The 17,343-nt window shown below is 37.4% G+C and overlaps 1 protein-coding gene across 3 annotated transcripts in view; it reads right to left on the reverse strand.

Annotated features, from left to right (window-relative positions):
* Positions 1 to 407: 407 nt before the first annotated feature.
* The window catches only part of LOC148952284 (nociceptin receptor-like), a 71,735-nt gene continuing 54,799 nt past the window's right edge, over positions 408 to 17,343 (reverse strand). For all 3 annotated transcript variants that reach the window (XM_089089732.1, XM_089089731.1, XM_089089730.1), the window contains one exon: positions 408 to 1,339. In XM_089089732.1, the coding sequence (XP_088945858.1) occupies positions 615 to 1,339 (725 nt within the window). In that variant the 3' untranslated portion in view covers positions 408 to 614. The remainder of the gene's footprint in view (positions 1,340 to 17,343) is intronic.

Below are 17,343 nucleotides of genomic sequence, written 5' to 3' on the forward strand. Positions count from 1 at the left end.
ATGGAAACATAACTTAACCTAACCCAACATAATGCCACCTAACCTACCCCGCCCCCCTAATTTGCAAATATATACCCATATTATACAATTCTAATGCATTCAGTCTAGGTCCAATGCATTGTATCATCTGTCACTTGTTTTTGTAGTTTTGAAACATGTTTCCTGAGATGTAACCTAAGCGTAATTCTTGAATGTGTTTCCAATAGCCGACAAGTACCCCCCCCCCCCCCAATAAAAAATTACAACAAAACAACTCTTGCTACACCATTTCTCTATATGAGAATGCATATCTCTCTGTGAGGGGGTTCTGCATTACTCTTTTTCATGAATGCAATTTCCTATGCGTTAATGTTTAAAGCAAATAAAAACAAGAAATGAGACTGGGAAAAAAGGGAAGTCTTTTATAGACATAAACAAAAATGAAGAAGTTCAAAAGAAAAAGAAGAATTATCTTTTTTGATAAATTTTAATAACAATCACATAAAACAATGGTTTATAGATTTGAACAAGAGATCAAAATTATAAGAGATTTTTCTGTTTCTTTGAAAACAGCAGTGTCATTTGAAATTATGGATTTCCTAATTTTCAGCTTAAGCTGTTTAAGAACTTTTCTGTCACTCAGTTGCAGGTTCAACAGCGTCTTTTTCCGAGCTAGCTGAAGCGCTCAAAGTTTGGACAACCGTTTCTTTTTGAATATTACTGTCCATTCCAGTATTTCCATCCCCGGCTTTGGCTCTCGAGTTATCTCCACTGGTGGATATTGCTGTACTTCCCTCTCCAACGGCGTTTTCAGAGCAGCAAAAGCAAACAATATTGCAAAATGCAGACATGCATTTCTTTCTCCGTTTGTTTTTTAAGGGATCACCAATAACCATGTATAGATGTGGATTAAGGCCTGTGTTTACCACGGATACAAACGCTAGGCAACTTTTCAAGATTATGTTTTCTGTTGAATTAGGCACAGTTGTTACCATTGTTATTAAAATGAAAATCCAAATTGGCATACGACAAATACAAAATGCAGCTATTAAAATAAACAGCGCTGAGGCAATTCGTTTCTTGCGTTGCCTACCTACTGCGTTGTTACCAACTGGTTTGCGGAGCCATAAAAACCTGATAATTTCGACATAAAAAACGATATAGACCGACATTAAAGGGACAAAAATGAAAACAAAGAGACTGGTATAATAAGCCGGAAGGGAGGTTGGGTCTGTCTGTCTTATCCTTTGATTAGCAGCACACCAACGATAGACGCCACAGAAGTCTATGAAAGGCGGTTTCTCTGTTGCAACAAGAAATTCGTATGTCTCCCAGTAGAAAATCGTTGGTGCTGATACGACTGTAAAGAAAAAATATATTATTTTTATACTATATTATATTATATCAAGATTATAAAATGTTATAAATGTTATATATTATATTTATATTTATATATATATATATATATATATATATATATATATATATATATATATATATATATATATATATATATATATATATATATATATATATATATATATATATATATATATATATATATATATATATATATATATGTAGGGAAATAGTATATAATAGTGTTGTTATATTAGATTAGTATAGTACAGGGTCTCAAGTTGTGATTTTTTGTTGTTTTTTGTTTTGTGTTTGTTGTTTTGGTGAATCCAATGATAAGTGATTATCAATTTTGTTGTTTCGAGAATGGCCGCACAAGCCATAAGGCTTTTTGGCAAATTTTTCTGTTTTGTATTGTTTTTTGTGTTTTTTAACATAAATTCTCTCTCTCTCTCACTCATAAAAATATCAATACTTTAATTATTGATATATTACCAGATTAAAAGTTAATCTTAACCAGACTAAAAGTATAGATAAGTGAATAAAAAATATTATCAACATAAAAGGCCCTTAACCCTTTACTAAAGTTACATTACGGCATAACTTCTGAAAGAGCCAAACCAAAATTTCAATTTAGTGGAAATTATCAAAATGCCCCTCCGCCCCGGGAGACATTTATTAAAGGACAATGTGGCTTGTATGTAATATATTTGCTTTTTTTGCTCGGCTATTTCTAATGGAAGAAGTAGTCACAACAACTTAGAAGGGGGCTCGACCGAGAATTGAAAGTTTTTGTTCCTTTTTTAGGAGTGGAAGCGGATTAGATTAAAGTAAGATGTAACTTTTTATTAAAAAAAGGACTGCATTTTTGGTATCTTCTACATATCGCTGGTATGCCCTTTTCATAGCATGTATGCCCATAGTGTGTTTTAATTTAGTTTCACTTCTCCATGAGCATTTTCTAAAATTTTTGCCTTAATACTCTTAGCCAGGGGCGTCCCGAGGGGGTGGGGTGGGGGGGGGTTGACGTCATAGAATTTTGCTAAATCAGAGGCAAGACTCTAGTGTTGCTACAGTAAAAAGCCACAAGGCTTCAGTGAATTCTTAATACTTTGTTTATCATTTTAGTCATAGAGTTACTTCATGCGGGAGGGGTAGTTGTATTAACTTCGGAGGGGGTTCATTCGATCGGAAACTGAAAGTTCTAGTGCCTTTTTCTAGAGTCAAAAGTCATCAGAGGGCAACCAGCCCCCATCTCACACTTTTTTTCAACAAAAAGACATAAAGTCGAAATTTTGGGATAGGTATTTTGTTCAAAATGGTCCAAAGATGAAATAGTTATGCTTCTGGGGTTGACATAACCCCCAAAGCCCCCTGGGTGAGGACTGTAAATCATGCAAGTTGTCCATTGTTTACATCTCAGGATTTGTATGGGGAAAAGGGACATATTTGATCCTGAGTCTCCAATAAGGCTTAGGGTATTGAGGTGAAGCTTACAGGAAATTTCGAGAGGGATGAACAGAATGAAAATACACTATAATCAAGCCGGTTCTATGCAAGCTGGTTGTCAAAAGGGCGTTCCAGCAACATCTAAGGAACGGCTGAGGATATGAAGTCGAAACCTTTATAGCATGTTGAGGGGGGGGGGGAATGTTGGAGAATGAATGGAGGGTAACCAGCCCCTTACCCTTTTTAAATGCCCCTCTCCATCAACAATGACACATAATTTGAAAGGGCATTTTATTCAATTCAGTCGGGAGGTTTTGCAATTAAGCTTTCACGGATACTATTCCCCACAGACCCTAGGGTAAGGAATGCAAACTGTGTAATTTTCCCTTTTTTTACTTTAAGAATTTAACATTGGGATAAGGATGAATGTTTGGTCCTGTGTGTGTCCGTAAAGGTGAAGGATATTAGGGTAAAATTCTTTAGAATGTTGAGGGGTATGTCGAGCTACGTCAAAAGACACTATGTGCATCCACGTTATGAAAAGACGTATCTGCGGTATTTTAGGATCATGTAAGGGTTTTAACTTGAAACTTTCGGGGCATGCTGAGGGAGGTGTTCAAAAGTCATCGGAGGGCAGCCAGCTCCTCTCCACTTCCGCTCTTCAGGTGCTCCCTCCTAAATTCGGATCAAAATAAAAAAACCATTTTGTTCATAATCGTCAAAAGTCTAATAACTATACCTCCAGGGATGGTAAGCCCCCACACCCCGTGGGGCAAGGGTTATGGATTATGCGCTTTGTCTATTGCTTACATACAGGATATATCATCGGGAAAGGGCGGAAGTTTAATCCTGGGTATGTGCTAAAAATGTAGATTGAATGCATTTTCATTTTGAATAAATAAAAGTAATTGCTCCACTTGTGATTGTGGTGATGAAGAGACATTGTATCATTATCTTTTTGAGTGTAAACTCTTTTAAAATGAAAGAATTAAAATGCAATTTAAACTACAGGAGTTTTTTCGTTCTGATATTTTATTACATCAATGTTATTTGGTTTATTAGAGAGACTCGGCATGCAGTTTTAGCATACTTGAATCAAACAAAGAGACTGGATAATGTAAATGTTTTTTTTCTTTTTTTCTCCTTCATTTATTTCATAGTAGTAAATTTTGCTTATTCATTTTTTTTTCGTTGTTCCTCTGGGCTATTTGGTGTTTTCTTCAGCTTCCGGTATTTTGTGCTCTATTTTGTAGATAGTGAAATACTCTGTACAGGTTCTTTTAATGACATCATTCATTTATTCATGTTCTAAATAGCTAAGGGTATAAAGTTGAAACTTAATGGAATGTTGAAGAGGGAATGAACTAAATCAAAAGACACAATGTGCATCCAGGCTATCAAAAGGGCGTATTTGCAATATCTTAGGGAGTAATAAGGGTATTAACTTGAAGCTTACAGGATCATTACTACTACTACTACTGTGGCGGCAACTGCAACTAGTTTCAATTGACCACTTTAACTCCGACTGCGACTCAATAGGCAGTTTTTTTAAGCGTTTGTAATTTTTTTTGGTTACTATGGGCCGTGGTTCAATCTTTACTAGGTTGCAGTTATCGCCGCAATCATAAGAGTTACAATCTTGAGAGCTACAATTGGTAGACCACTGTGTGATATATATACATTTCAACCAAAAGAATGACTTCTAGCCCATGGTAACCAACACTTTAAAAACATGTCTGGAAGAAAACTGTCATGTGAAGAAGAATGACCTTTTGAAGCTGATTCAGGATTGGTAACTATTATTTCGATTAATCTCCGTGGTAAAAATTAATGAAGGTGACAATCATGGGCAGCGCCCTAGCACTGCCTAAGTAAATAACGATGTAGTCACAATGTGTTTTTTTTTTCTTCGACAGGCACTTTGTATCGAAGGAGTTGTCGTAGAAACTTCGAAAAGGGCTCATTCGATTGGAAATTGTGGTGGCTAGTGCCCTTTTTAATAGTCGAAAGTGATTGGAGGGCAACTAGTCCCCCCCCTCCCCCACACTAATCATTCCCCCAAACACATCCAATCAAAATTTCGAGATAGCCATTTTGTTCACCGTAGTTTATTTCCAGATAAAAAATGGTTTTTGAGGAGGACACTCCCTCACAACCCTCGGGGCAAGGGTTTTAAGTTATGCCCTGAGGGCATATAAGGTTTTTATATAAGGTGTTGTCGTAGAAACTTCAAAAATGACTCCTTCGATTGGAAATTCAAAGGGCTAGTGCCCTTTTTAATAGTCGAAAGTGATTGGAGGGTAACTAGCCCCCCCGGTGCCCATTATTCCCCCAAACACATCCAATCAAAATTTTGAGATAGTCATTTTGTTCAGCGTAGTTGATTTCATAAATAGAAAATATATTTTCGAGAAGGACACTCCCCACAACCCTCAGGGCAAGGGTTTTAAGTTATGCCCTGGAGGCATATAAGGTTTTTATAGAAGGCGTTGTCGTAGAAACTTCAAAACATGCTCATTTGATTGGAAATTAAAGAGCTAGTGCCCTATTTAATAGTCAAAAGTTATTAGAGTGTAACTAGCCCCCTTCCCCCCACGCCCATCATTTCCCCAAACACATCCAATCAAAATTTTCAGATAGTCATTTTGTTCGGCGTAGTTGATTTCAGGATAGAAAATATGTTTTTGAGCAGAACAATCCCCCATCACCCCCAGGGCAAGGGTTTTAAGTTATACCCTAGGGGCATATAAGGTTTGTATTGTAAGTGTTGTCGTAGAAACTTAAAAACATACGCCTTCGATTTGAAATTCAAAGGGTTAGTGCCATTTTTAATAGTCAAAAGCTATTGGAGGGCAACTAGCCCCCCTACGCCCGTCATTCCCCCAAAAACATCCAATCAAAATTTTTAGATAGCCATTTTGTTCAGCGTAGTTGATTTTCAGATAGAAAACCTGTTTTTGAGGAGGAAAATCCCCCTCAACCATCAGGGCAAGGTTTTTAAATTATGCCCTGGGGGCATATAAGGTTTTTATAGAAGGCGTTGTCATAGAAACTTCAAAAAAGGCTCATTCGATTGGAAATTCAAAGGGATCGTGCCCTTTTTAATAGTCAAAAGTGATTGGAGGGCAACTAGCACTCCCCCCCCCCTACGCCCATCATTCCCCCAAACACATCCAATCAAAATGTTGAGATAGCCATTTTTGTTCAGCGTAGTTGATTTCCAGATAGAAAATATCTTCTTGAGGAGGACACTCCCCCAACAACCCTTAAAGCAAGGGTTTTAAGTTATGCCCTGGTGTCATATAAGGTTATTACAGAAGGTGCTGTCATAGAAAATTCAAAACAGGCTCATTGGATTGGAAATTAAAGGGTTAGTGCCCTTTTCAATAGTCGAAAATGATTTGAGGACAACTAGCCCCCCCCCCACGCCCATCATTTCCCCAAACACATCCAATCAAACTTTTGAGATATCCGTATTGTTCAGTGTAGTTGATTTCCAGATAGAAAATATGTTTTTGAGGAGGACACTCCCCCACAACCACAGTTTATAGACAGTAAGCTTATCGAAGATCATTTCTGGTCTTCGGTCTCGGTGCTAACAAAAAGCTGCTCCCACCTATTTTTGCCTTAGCGGATTAGTCTGTTATGGTCAATCACTGAGAAATGGTTATCAAGTGCATTATTCATAATTGCGAAAGCAGAAAAAAATTTGTCTAACTTGTCTAGCAGAGAACTTGTCGCTTATGTTTATATATGCCAAAAAGTTCTCCGGAGCACTCGCACCCCGGTCCGGGTTTTTATAATGGATGAGATAGAGAATGATCATACTGCTAAATATATAAACTGTGCCCACAACCCTCAGGGCAAGAGTTTTAAGTTATGCCCTGGGGGCATATAAGGTTTTTATAGTTGTCGTAGAAACTTCAAAACAGGCACATTCAATTGGAAATTCAAAGGGCTAGTGCCCTTTTTAATAGTCGAAAGTGATTGGAGGGCATGTAGCTCCCCCCACGCCCATCATTCCCCCAAACACATCCAATCAAAATTTTGAGATAGCCATTTTGTTCAACGTATTTGATTTCCAGATAGAAAATATGTTTTTGAGGAGGACAATCCCCCACAACCGTCAGGGTAAGGGTTTTAAGTTATGCCCTGGGGACATATAAGGTTTTTATAGAAGGCAGTGTCGTAGAAACTTCAAAAAAGGCTCATTCGATTGGAAATTCCAAGGGCTAGTGCCCTTTGTAATAGTCGAAAGTGATTTGAGGGCAACTTACCCTCCTCTCTCGCCCACCTTTTCCCCAAACACATCCAATAAAAATTTCAAGACAGCCATTTTATTAAACGTAGTTTTAAGTTCTGGAAATTAGGTCTTTGAGGATTACAACTCCCCCAAAGCCCTCAGGGCAAGGGTTGTAATTTAAGGATTATCCGAATCCTTCATATTATTTCTTATGGAAGGGATGCTCCTATAAACTTTAGAGAGGGCTCATTTGATTGAAAATTGAAAGTTCTTGTTCACTTTTTAAGAGTCAAAAGAGATTGAAGGGCAACTAGCCCCTCTCCCTCCTCTACGCCCTAAATGCATCAGATAAAATTTTTAGATAGACATTTTGTTAAAATAGTTCAAAGTTCTGATAACAAAAAACTCCGGTGTCGACACAGCCCACCAGGGCCCAGGGGTAGGCGTTGTAAGTTATGCCATGGGGCATAACTTATTAAGGGGGGTTTATAACTTATGGGAATGAGTTTTGTATGGGAAGAACACATAGGAAATCTATTATAATTATCCAATTATAAGATTGAAATACATACTCTGTGATAGATGTAAAATTGCTTTGGCACACAGAATCCTATTAAGGTCAATTCCAAACAGTCGTGATCCCTTTGTGTCAGCAAGTGAAATGGTCTAAACCCAATTATTGGAGCTTTTTTTAAATCCATTCATTGTTGTCAATCGCTGTCCACAAGTTATGCAAGCTGTCTATTGTTCATATACAAGGTTTTTATCAAAGAGGTAATCGTATAGACTTTGAAAAAAGCCTCATTCGATTTAAATTGAAAGTTCTAGATCCGTTTTTTAAAGTCAGGAATAATCGGACAGTAAGCACCCCCTCCCCCGCCATAAAAACTTGAAACTTTTTGCAATCAAAAACGAACAAAAATTAATTAAAAAAAACTTTCCGAAAAATAAGTATTTTAAGGAAAATTAAAGGTCATTTTAAACTTAAGCTTAGGAGATACAAATACGTGTTAAAATTCAAACTCAAGACGATCAGAAAATTACTATTAAAGAATAAATGAAACCCAAAACGAACAGAAATTTAATAAACAATCATAGCAAAAAACATACAAAGAGTAATAATATAAATGAATAAATAGATCTTAAAGCGAGTAATGCTTAGATTGAATATGAAATCAAACTTAAATCGAAAACAAATATTTTGCTATTAAAGTATCAATGCGAACAAACATACAATATATATTAATGTAAATGAATAAATAAATCTTAAAACGAGTGAAACTTAAATTGAATATGCAGATCAAGTTTGAATCGAATAAAAATAACTACAAACAAGAGTTTGGGTATCGTCTCACTACAGGAGCCTAAAACCTAGTGCGTCATTGGCGCTTTACTGAAAACGAATTATATTACAAATGTTTTCTTTTGTACTTAATATTGAAAATAAATATTAAAATTACAGTAAAATTTTGAACTGATGTGCATTTAGCAATTAATATCATTATGCATCAAATATTCAGTTTAATTTGTTACTTCTTTTCAAGATTATTCAAGACAATTATAGGTTCACTACAAGCAGAGTTTGGATACTGCCCACTTCTTCAATAGTAAAAACCTAAAGCCTTCTGCGTCATTGGTGCTTCACTGAAAACGAATTACTCTTATATTACAAATTTATTATTTTCCAGTTCTTACAGCATTGAAAATGAAAATAAAAATTACAATGAAAAAAAATCTTTAACTGATGGATCTTTCAACAATTAATATCATTATATATTTGATATTCAATTTGATTTTGTTTATGCTTTCCAAGACTGTTCAAGAATCATATAGTTTTGCCATTTTTTTTAACTCTGCCATTTTTTGTAACTAATCGTGTTAGTTTGTTATGAAAACATTCTATTGCTTCTAGGCATTTCTATTTGAGCGGAAAACTGCACCTCAAACTTTGTGGAACATGTATTTTCTTGCATGAAACACCAAAATATAATAAAATTTCCAGTTTCGGAGTGTTCCACCACTCGCAAGCAAGTGCCATTGGTATTTTTGAATCCACATGGTCAATTTAGGGGGTGGAGGGTAGGCTAATTCACGTAGCAGCCCCATTCCGTCGTGGTATGGTTCACATTTTCAACATCTGGCGTCCGGACTATCATATAATCTACCAAGCATACAACTACCCCAAATTAGTATCAATAAATAAATGAAACCCAAAACGAACAAAAATAAAAATAAATACTAGAGTCAAACTCAAAACGAGCATAAATTAATGTGAGTAGGGTTCAAAACCCCTATGCTTTCTGAAAGCCAGAATATAATTTGTACTTTAAAGAAAAAAAATTCAAATGAATTTACTGAAAAAAATGTGCATTGTCAATTTAATATACATATGCTGATATTTATTCCCTAAAATCTTAATTAATTTTTGATTTCTTAAAGTTACAAAAGTGAAAACATTTCAAAGAATTGTTTTCAGTAAAGCGCCAATGACGCAGTAGGTCTTAGGCTTCTGCAGTGAGACCATACCCAAACTCTTGTTTGTAGTTATTTTTATTCGATTCAAACTGGATTTGCATATTCAATTGAAGTTTCACTCGTTTTAAGATTTATTTATTCATTTACATTAATATATATTAGTAGTTACCTAGTATGCACTATGAGATATACATGTAAATATACATTGAAATTGCTGTTGATTTCAAGCGTACATTCAAGCGTACATTGAATTGCGCAAGAAAAACCCATGCTTGAGACACTGTATTTACACGTGAACATTTTAAAAAGATAATCTGCCTTGGAAACAGTTTGATGTGTTCGGGAAAATTACGTTCCTTGGTGTTGATTGACATTTGCAAAAAAGGGGTAATTAGTGATAAGATAATTTTTTAACATGAAATCTCTGAATAAAATATTTTTGGATCATGTACTTGACGATGGAGAAAAAGGGTTAAGGTGATTAGCAATTACGAGCGGGGATTCCCCACCTGTTCCTAAACATTGCAAAAAAGATAGTCAAATTGCGTATTTAGGAATGGTTTTTTAGGGAAAGCTGTCAAACACCCAATTTGCAAATACTTCAATGTATTGTCAATTTTGGAGGGAAAATCAAAAATACAAATTTGTTTCAACTCCAAGTTTTTCAACCAGACTGGTTTTTTGAAAGCATAGTGTGTACATGTGTGTAGGCTTTGTTATTACAAACTTGGACACTACAATCAGAATTGCTTGATTGACATTTAAAAAGGGGTAATGAGATTTGCGAATTGGAATAAAAATTTTAAACTAGAAATGGCTGAAAAGTGTTTTGGGGGAGATGGGGTGATTGTGTACTGTATAATACGCATGTGATGTTTGGACAGTGTTGTCAGTTTAAAAGAGTTTAGCGTTCCCTTCGTTCCCCCATTTCTGAGGGCAGGGGAGGGGGTGGGGTCAATTTTTGAGGGAAAACAAAAAATTCTCAGAATCGAAAATAAATGGGATCTGCATCAAGGGCAAGGCTCAGAGGCCCTTCGTGCCCCCATTTCTGAGAGCAGGGGATGGGGGGGGTCAATTTTGGAGGGAAAATCAAAAATTCTCAGAATCTATAATAAATGGGATCTGCCTGAAGGGCAATGCTCTGAGGCCCTTCTTTCCCCCACTTTAAAGGGCAGGGGAGGGGGGGGGTCAATTTTGGAGGGAAAATCAAAAATACTCAGAATCGAAAATAAATGGGATCTGCCTCAAGGGCAAGGTCAGAGGCCCCTCCTTCCTCCAATTCTGCGGGCAGGGGAGGGGGGGGTTCAATTTTGGAGGAAAAACCAAAAATACTCAGAATCGAAAATAAACGGGATCTGCCTCAAGGGCAAGGCTCAGAGGTCCCCTCCTTCCCCCATTTCTGAGGGCAGGGGAGGAGGGGCAATTTTGGAGGGGAAACAAAAATGCTCAGAATCGAAGATAATTTCCATCCGTCTTAGTATTTTTTCAACAATGCTCCTTATTTCAAGTTGAAAATGCTTATTTTTTAATTTAATTAGGAATGAAAAGTCAAACTCTAACATAAAGAACAAGATATTTTGGAGGGGTAGCTAACTTCATATACGGGATAATTTCCATTCGTCTTAGTTTTTAACGATGCTCCTTATTTCTAGTTGAAAATGCTTATTTTTTAATTTAATTGGGAATGAAAAGTCAAAGTCTAACATAAAGAACAAGGTATTTCAGAGGGGGTAGATAACTTCATATACGGGATAATTTCCATTTGTCTTAGTTTTTAACGATGCTTCTTATTTCTAGTTGAAAATGCTTATTTTTTTTAATTTAATTGGGAATGAAAAGTCAAAGTGCCTGAATTGCTGAAATCCAAATCCTCGTAAGTGGGGTCTTAGTTAAGCAGCCTGATTGACGGAGGATCAAATGCTCGTTAGCGAAGTCTCAATACACTAGCCAAAATGGTTTAAATCATCTACGTAAGTGTGGAAACGTTTGTCCACCAGCCTAAATGGTTGAAATCCACTAGCTCAGAATTGTGGTCTTAGTCCACCAGCCTGAATCGTGGAAATCCACTAACTCAGTATTTGAGTCTTAGTCCACCAGCCAGAATGGTGGAAGTCCACGATCTCAGTAGTGGGGTCAGAGCCAACCAGCATGATTGGTGGAAATGCACTTGCTCAAATTTGGGGTCTCAGTCGACCAGCCTGAATGGTGGAAATTCACTCGCTCAGAATTAGGGTCTTAGTCCACCAGCCAGAATGGTTGAAATTTACTAAATAAGAAGTGGGGTCTCAGTCCACCAGCCAGAATGGTTGAAATCCACTATCTCCGAAGTGGGGTCTTAGTCAAGCAGCCTGAATGGTTGAAATCCACTAGCTCAGAATTGGGGTCTCAGTCCACCAGCCTGAATGGTGAAAATTCACTATCTCAGAATTGGGGTCATAGTCCACCTGCCTGAAGGGTGGAAATCCACTAGCTCTGAATTGGGGTTTTAGTCCACCAGCCTGAATGGTTGAAATCCACTAGCTCATAATTGAGGTCTAAGTCCACCAGCCTGAATGGTGGAAATTCACTAGCTCAGAATTGGGGTCTTAGTCCACCAGCCTGAATGGTGGGAAATCACTAGCTCAGAATTGGGGTCTTAGTCCACCAGCCTGAATGGTTGAAATTCACTAGCTCAGAATTGGGGTCTTAGTCAGTGTTCAGATTGGAGCGTTGGGGTCCGACTTTCTGGGCTTTATTTGTCAAGACCTGAATGCTAAGCGATGGACATGAGCTCGATTGGGACCCAATTGTGAAAACGGAAAACAAAAAACTAAAAATATATTGTTGGTATGTGTGTAGAGCATGGCATGGTTACCGCTAGGGGCAACAGTCTAACCGTTGACGGTTTTAGGTATCCGTGAATAAGTTCTAAGGCGAGAATGGAAGTTGGAACAAATTTTTGGAGGTGCCCACCTCACCTGCCCAGAGTTTCAGGCAAGTGACCCTAAATTTGAAAAAGTGGAAATTGGCTCAGATTTTCTAAACTGAGCTGAGACAATGAATAGATACTATTGGGAAAGTGATTGGAGACGCTGGGAATCCGTGAAAAAGTGCTAAATTGAGAAGAGGAATTTGGGACAATATTTGGGGGCACCCACCCACCCAGAGTCTCTGGCTGGTAACACAAAAATTTAAAAAAACACACAGAGACGACAGAAACAAAGAGACGAATAACGCACACAGAGTACAAACACACAGATATAACACAAAGAGACGACATAGGCAAAGAGACGATACACACATAGAGAGTCAACACACACAGAGAGATGAGACACACACACCGAAATGACAAACACACATAGAGACGACACACACAAAGAGATGTCACACACACACAGATACGAAACACGCATAGAGACAACACACACATAGAGACAACACACACACACTGAGACAACATCCACACAGAGACGACACACACACACACACACAGAGACGACACACTCAAAGTGACGACTTACACATAGAGACGACACACACACAGAGACGACAAACACACAGAGACGACACACATAGAGAGACGACACACACACAGAGACGACACACTCAAAGTTACGACTTACACATAGAGACGACACACTCACAGAGACGACACACACACAGAGTCCACAGACACAAAGAGACGAATCACACACAGAGAGGACAAACACACAGACACGACACATAGAGACGACACATGCACAGAGACGATACACACACAGAGTCAACACACACAGAGAGACGAGACACACACACAGAAATGACGAAACACACATAGAGACGACACACACAAAGAGACGTCACACACACACAGATACTACACACACAGAGAGACTACACACACAAAGACACAAAACACACACACACAGAGACAACATCCACACAGAGACGACACACACACAGAGACGACACACTCAAAGTGACGACTTACACATAGAGACGACACACACACAGAGACGACACACATAGAGAGACGACACACACACACAGAGACGACACACTCAAAGTGACGACTTACAAATAGAGACGACACACACACACACAGACGACAAACACACAGAGACGACACACATAGAGAGACGACACGCACACATTGGGGGGCTTAAAAAGGCAAAAATGGGTGAACTACATGAGTTTATCGGCCTTAACTTGAGAGTAGTTTTTTAGAAATGCGTCGGTGATAATTAAAAAATCGGATGCTAAACTCAGACAAACAAAAGGATTGTAACAACTGATTGGCTCGTATATTTTGCATGATATTTCTAAAGTCAATTAAGATGAAGAAATGTCGGAGTGTAGGTTTGACATCACCAGGCACGTAGGAGGGAAATTTTTTGTTAATGGGGGGCTTAAAACGGCAAAAATGGGTGAACTACATGAGTTTATAAGACGGTTCGTGAAAGTCCCACGGTTTTTTCTGATTTTTTGGACAATACCCATACTCCTATTGATGAGGACTGATGGTTCTAATTCAATATTTTTTTAATTAAAACAAAATATTTTTTTTTTAACAAATTTTTTTTTTTTTTTTAATTCGGACTTATTAAACTTTTTTTTAGAGTTATAGTTTAGTTTTGTTTTATTTAAGAGTTTATAGTTTTACATTAGAGTATTACCTTAGAGTTTTTGTTAGAGTTGTAGTTTAGTTTAGTTTTAGTTAAGAGTTTGATGTTTTACCTTTGAGTTTTAGTTAGAGTTCTGTGTTTAGTTTAGTTTTAGTTAAGAGTTTAGTGTTTTACCTTAGAGTCTTAGCTTAGAGTTTTATTCAGAGTTCTAGTTTAGTTTAGTTTAGTTAAGAATTTAGAGTTTTAGCTTAGAGTCTTAGCTTAGAGTTTTTGTTAGAGTTCTAGTTTAGTTTAGTTTTAGTTAAGAGTTTAGAGTTTTACCTTAGAGTCTTAGCTTATAGTTTTAGTTAGAGTTCTAGTTTAGTTTAGTTTTAGTTAAGAGTTTAGAATTTTTAACTTATAGTCTTAGCTTAGAGTTTTTGTTGAAGTTCTAGTTTAGTTTAGTTTTAGTTAAGAGTTTAAAGTTGTAGCTTAGAGTCTTAGCTTAGAGTTTTTGTTAGAGTTGAAGTTTAGTTATGATATTTCTTAAGTCAATTAAGATGAAGAAATGTTGGAGTGTAGGTTTGACATCACCAAGCACGTGCAAGGGAAATGCTTTGTTGGTTGGGGGCTTAAAAAGGCAAAAATGGGTGAACTACATGAGTTTATAAGACGGTTCGTGAAAATCCCAAGGTTTTTTTCTGATTTTTTGGACAATACCCATACTCCTATTGATGAGGACTGATGGTTCTAATTAAATATTTTTTTCACGAAAACAAACTATTTTTTTAACAAATTTTTTTTTTGGACTTCGAAATTATTCAACTTTTTGTTGGAGTTCTAGTTTAGTTTAGTTTTAGTTAATAGTTTAGAGTTTTACCTTAGAGTTTTTGTTAGAGTTATAGTTTAGTTTAGTTTTAGTTACGATTTTGATGTTTTACTGTTGAGTTTCAGTTAGAGTTCTAGTTTAGTTTAGTTTCAGTTAAGAGTTTGGTGTTTTACCTTAGAGTCTTAGCTTAAAATCTTAGTTAGAGTTCTAGTTTAGTTTAGTTTTAGTTAAGATTTTAGAGTTTTAGCCTATAGTCTTAGCCTAGAGTTTTTGTTAGAGTTCTAGTTTAATTTAGTATTGGTTAAAAGTTTAGAATTTTTAGCTTAGAGTCTTAGTTTAGATTTTTTGTTGAAGTTCTAGTATAGTTTAGTTTTAGTTACGAGTTTAAAGTTTTAGCTTAGAGTCTTAGCTTATAGTTTTTGTTAGAGTTTAAGTTTAGTTATGATATTTCTAAAGTTAATTAAGATGAACAAATGTCGGAGTTTAGGTTTGACATCATCAAGCACGTGCGAGGGAAATTTTTGTTGGTGGGGGGCTTAAAAAGGCAAAAAATGGGTGAACTACATGAGTTTATAAGACGGTTCGTGAAAATCCCAAGGTTTTTTTCTGATTTTTGGGACAATACCCATACTCCTATTGATGAGGACTGATGGTTCTAATTCAATATTTTTTCATGAAAACAAACAATTTTTTTTTTTAGTTAGAGTTCTCGTTTAGTTTAGTTTTAGTTAAGAGTTTAGAGTTTTAGCTTAGAGTCTTAGCTTCGAGTTTTGTTGAAGTTCTAGTTTAGTTTACTTTTAGTTAAGAGCTTAAAGTTTTAGCTTAGACTCTTAGCTTAGAGTTTTTTTTAGAGTTGAACTTTATTTATGATATTTCTAAAGTTAATTAAGATGAAGAAATTTCGGAGTGAATTTTTGACATCACCAAGCACGTGCGAGGGAAATTGTTGTTGGTGGGGGGCTTAAAAAGGCAAAAAGGCTCTGTGTGTGTGTCGTCTCTATGTGTAAGTCGTCACTTTGAGTGTGTCGTCTATGTATGTGTGTGTCGTCTCTCTATGTGTGTCGTCTCTGTGTGTTTGTCGTCTCTATGTGTGTGTCGTCTCTATGTGTAAGTCGTCACTTTGAGTGTGTCGTCTCTGTGTGTGTGTGTGTCGTCTCTGTGTGGATGTTGTCTCTGCGTGTGTGTGTGATGTCTCTATGTGTGTGTCGTCTCTATGTGTGTTTCGTATCTGTGTGTGTGTGACGTCTCTTTGTGTGTGTCGTCTCTTTGTGTGTTTCGTCATTTCTGTGTGTGTGTCTCGTCTCTCTGTGTGTGTTGACTCTGTGTGTGTGTATAGTCTTTGTGCATGTGTCGTCTCTATGTGTCGTTTCTGTGTGTTTGTCCTCTCTGTGTGTGAGTGGACTCTGTGTGTGTGTGCGTGTATCGTCTCTGTGTGTGTGTATCGTCTGTGTGTGTGTGTCGTCTCTATGTGTAAGTCGTCACTTTGAGTGTGTCGTCTCTGCGTGTGTGTCGTCTCTCTATGTGTGTCGTCTCTGTGTGTTTGTCGTCTCTGTGTGTGTGTCGTCTCTATGTGTAAGTCGTCACTTTAAGTGTGTCGTCTCTGTGTGTGTGTGTGTCGTCTCTGTGTGGATGTTGTCTGTGTGTGTGTGTTGTTTCTATGTGTGTGTTGTCTCTATGTGTGTTTCGTATCTGTGTGTGTGTGACGTCTCTTTGTGTGTGTCGTCCCTATGTGTGTTTGTCATTTCTGTGTGTGTGTCTCATCTCTCTGTGTGTGTTGACTCTGTGTGTGTGTATCGTCTCTGTGTATATGTCGTCTCTATGCGTCATTTCTGTGTGTTTGTCCTCTCTGTGTGTGATTCGTCTCTTTGTGTCTGTCGTCTCTGTGTGTTTTTTTAAATTTTGGGTTACCTGCCAGAGACTCTGGGCGGGTGGGCGCCCCCAAATATTGTCCCAAATTCCTCTCTCAATTTAGCACTTGTTCACGGATGCCCAGCGTCTCCAATCACTTTCCCAATAGTATCTATTCATTGTCTCAGCTCAGTTTAGAAAATCTGAGCCAATTTCCACTTTTTCAAATTTAGGGTCACTTGCCTGAGACTTTGGGCAGGTGAGGTGGGCACCTCCAAAAATTTGTCCCAACTTCCACTCTCGCCTTAGAACTTATTCACGGATACCTAAAACCGTCAACGGTTAGACTGTTGCCCCTAGCGGTAACCATGCCATGCTCTACACACATACCAACAATAAATTTTTTGTTTTTTGTTTTCCGTTTTCACAATGGGGTCCCAATCGAGCTCATGTCCATCGCTTAGCATTCAGGTCTTGACAAATAAAGCCCAGATAGTTGGACCCCAACGCTCCAATCTGAACACTGACTAAGACCCCAATTCTGAGCTAGTGAATTTCAACCATTCTGGTTGGTGGACTAAGACCCTAATTCTGAGCTA

This window comes from Artemia sp. Qi Xiang Cuo, chromosome 5, assembly GCF_049724085.1.
Source record: "Artemia sp. Qi Xiang Cuo chromosome 5, ASM4972408v1, whole genome shotgun sequence".
Classification (NCBI taxonomy): Eukaryota; Metazoa; Arthropoda; class Branchiopoda; order Anostraca; family Artemiidae; genus Artemia; species Artemia sp. Qi Xiang Cuo.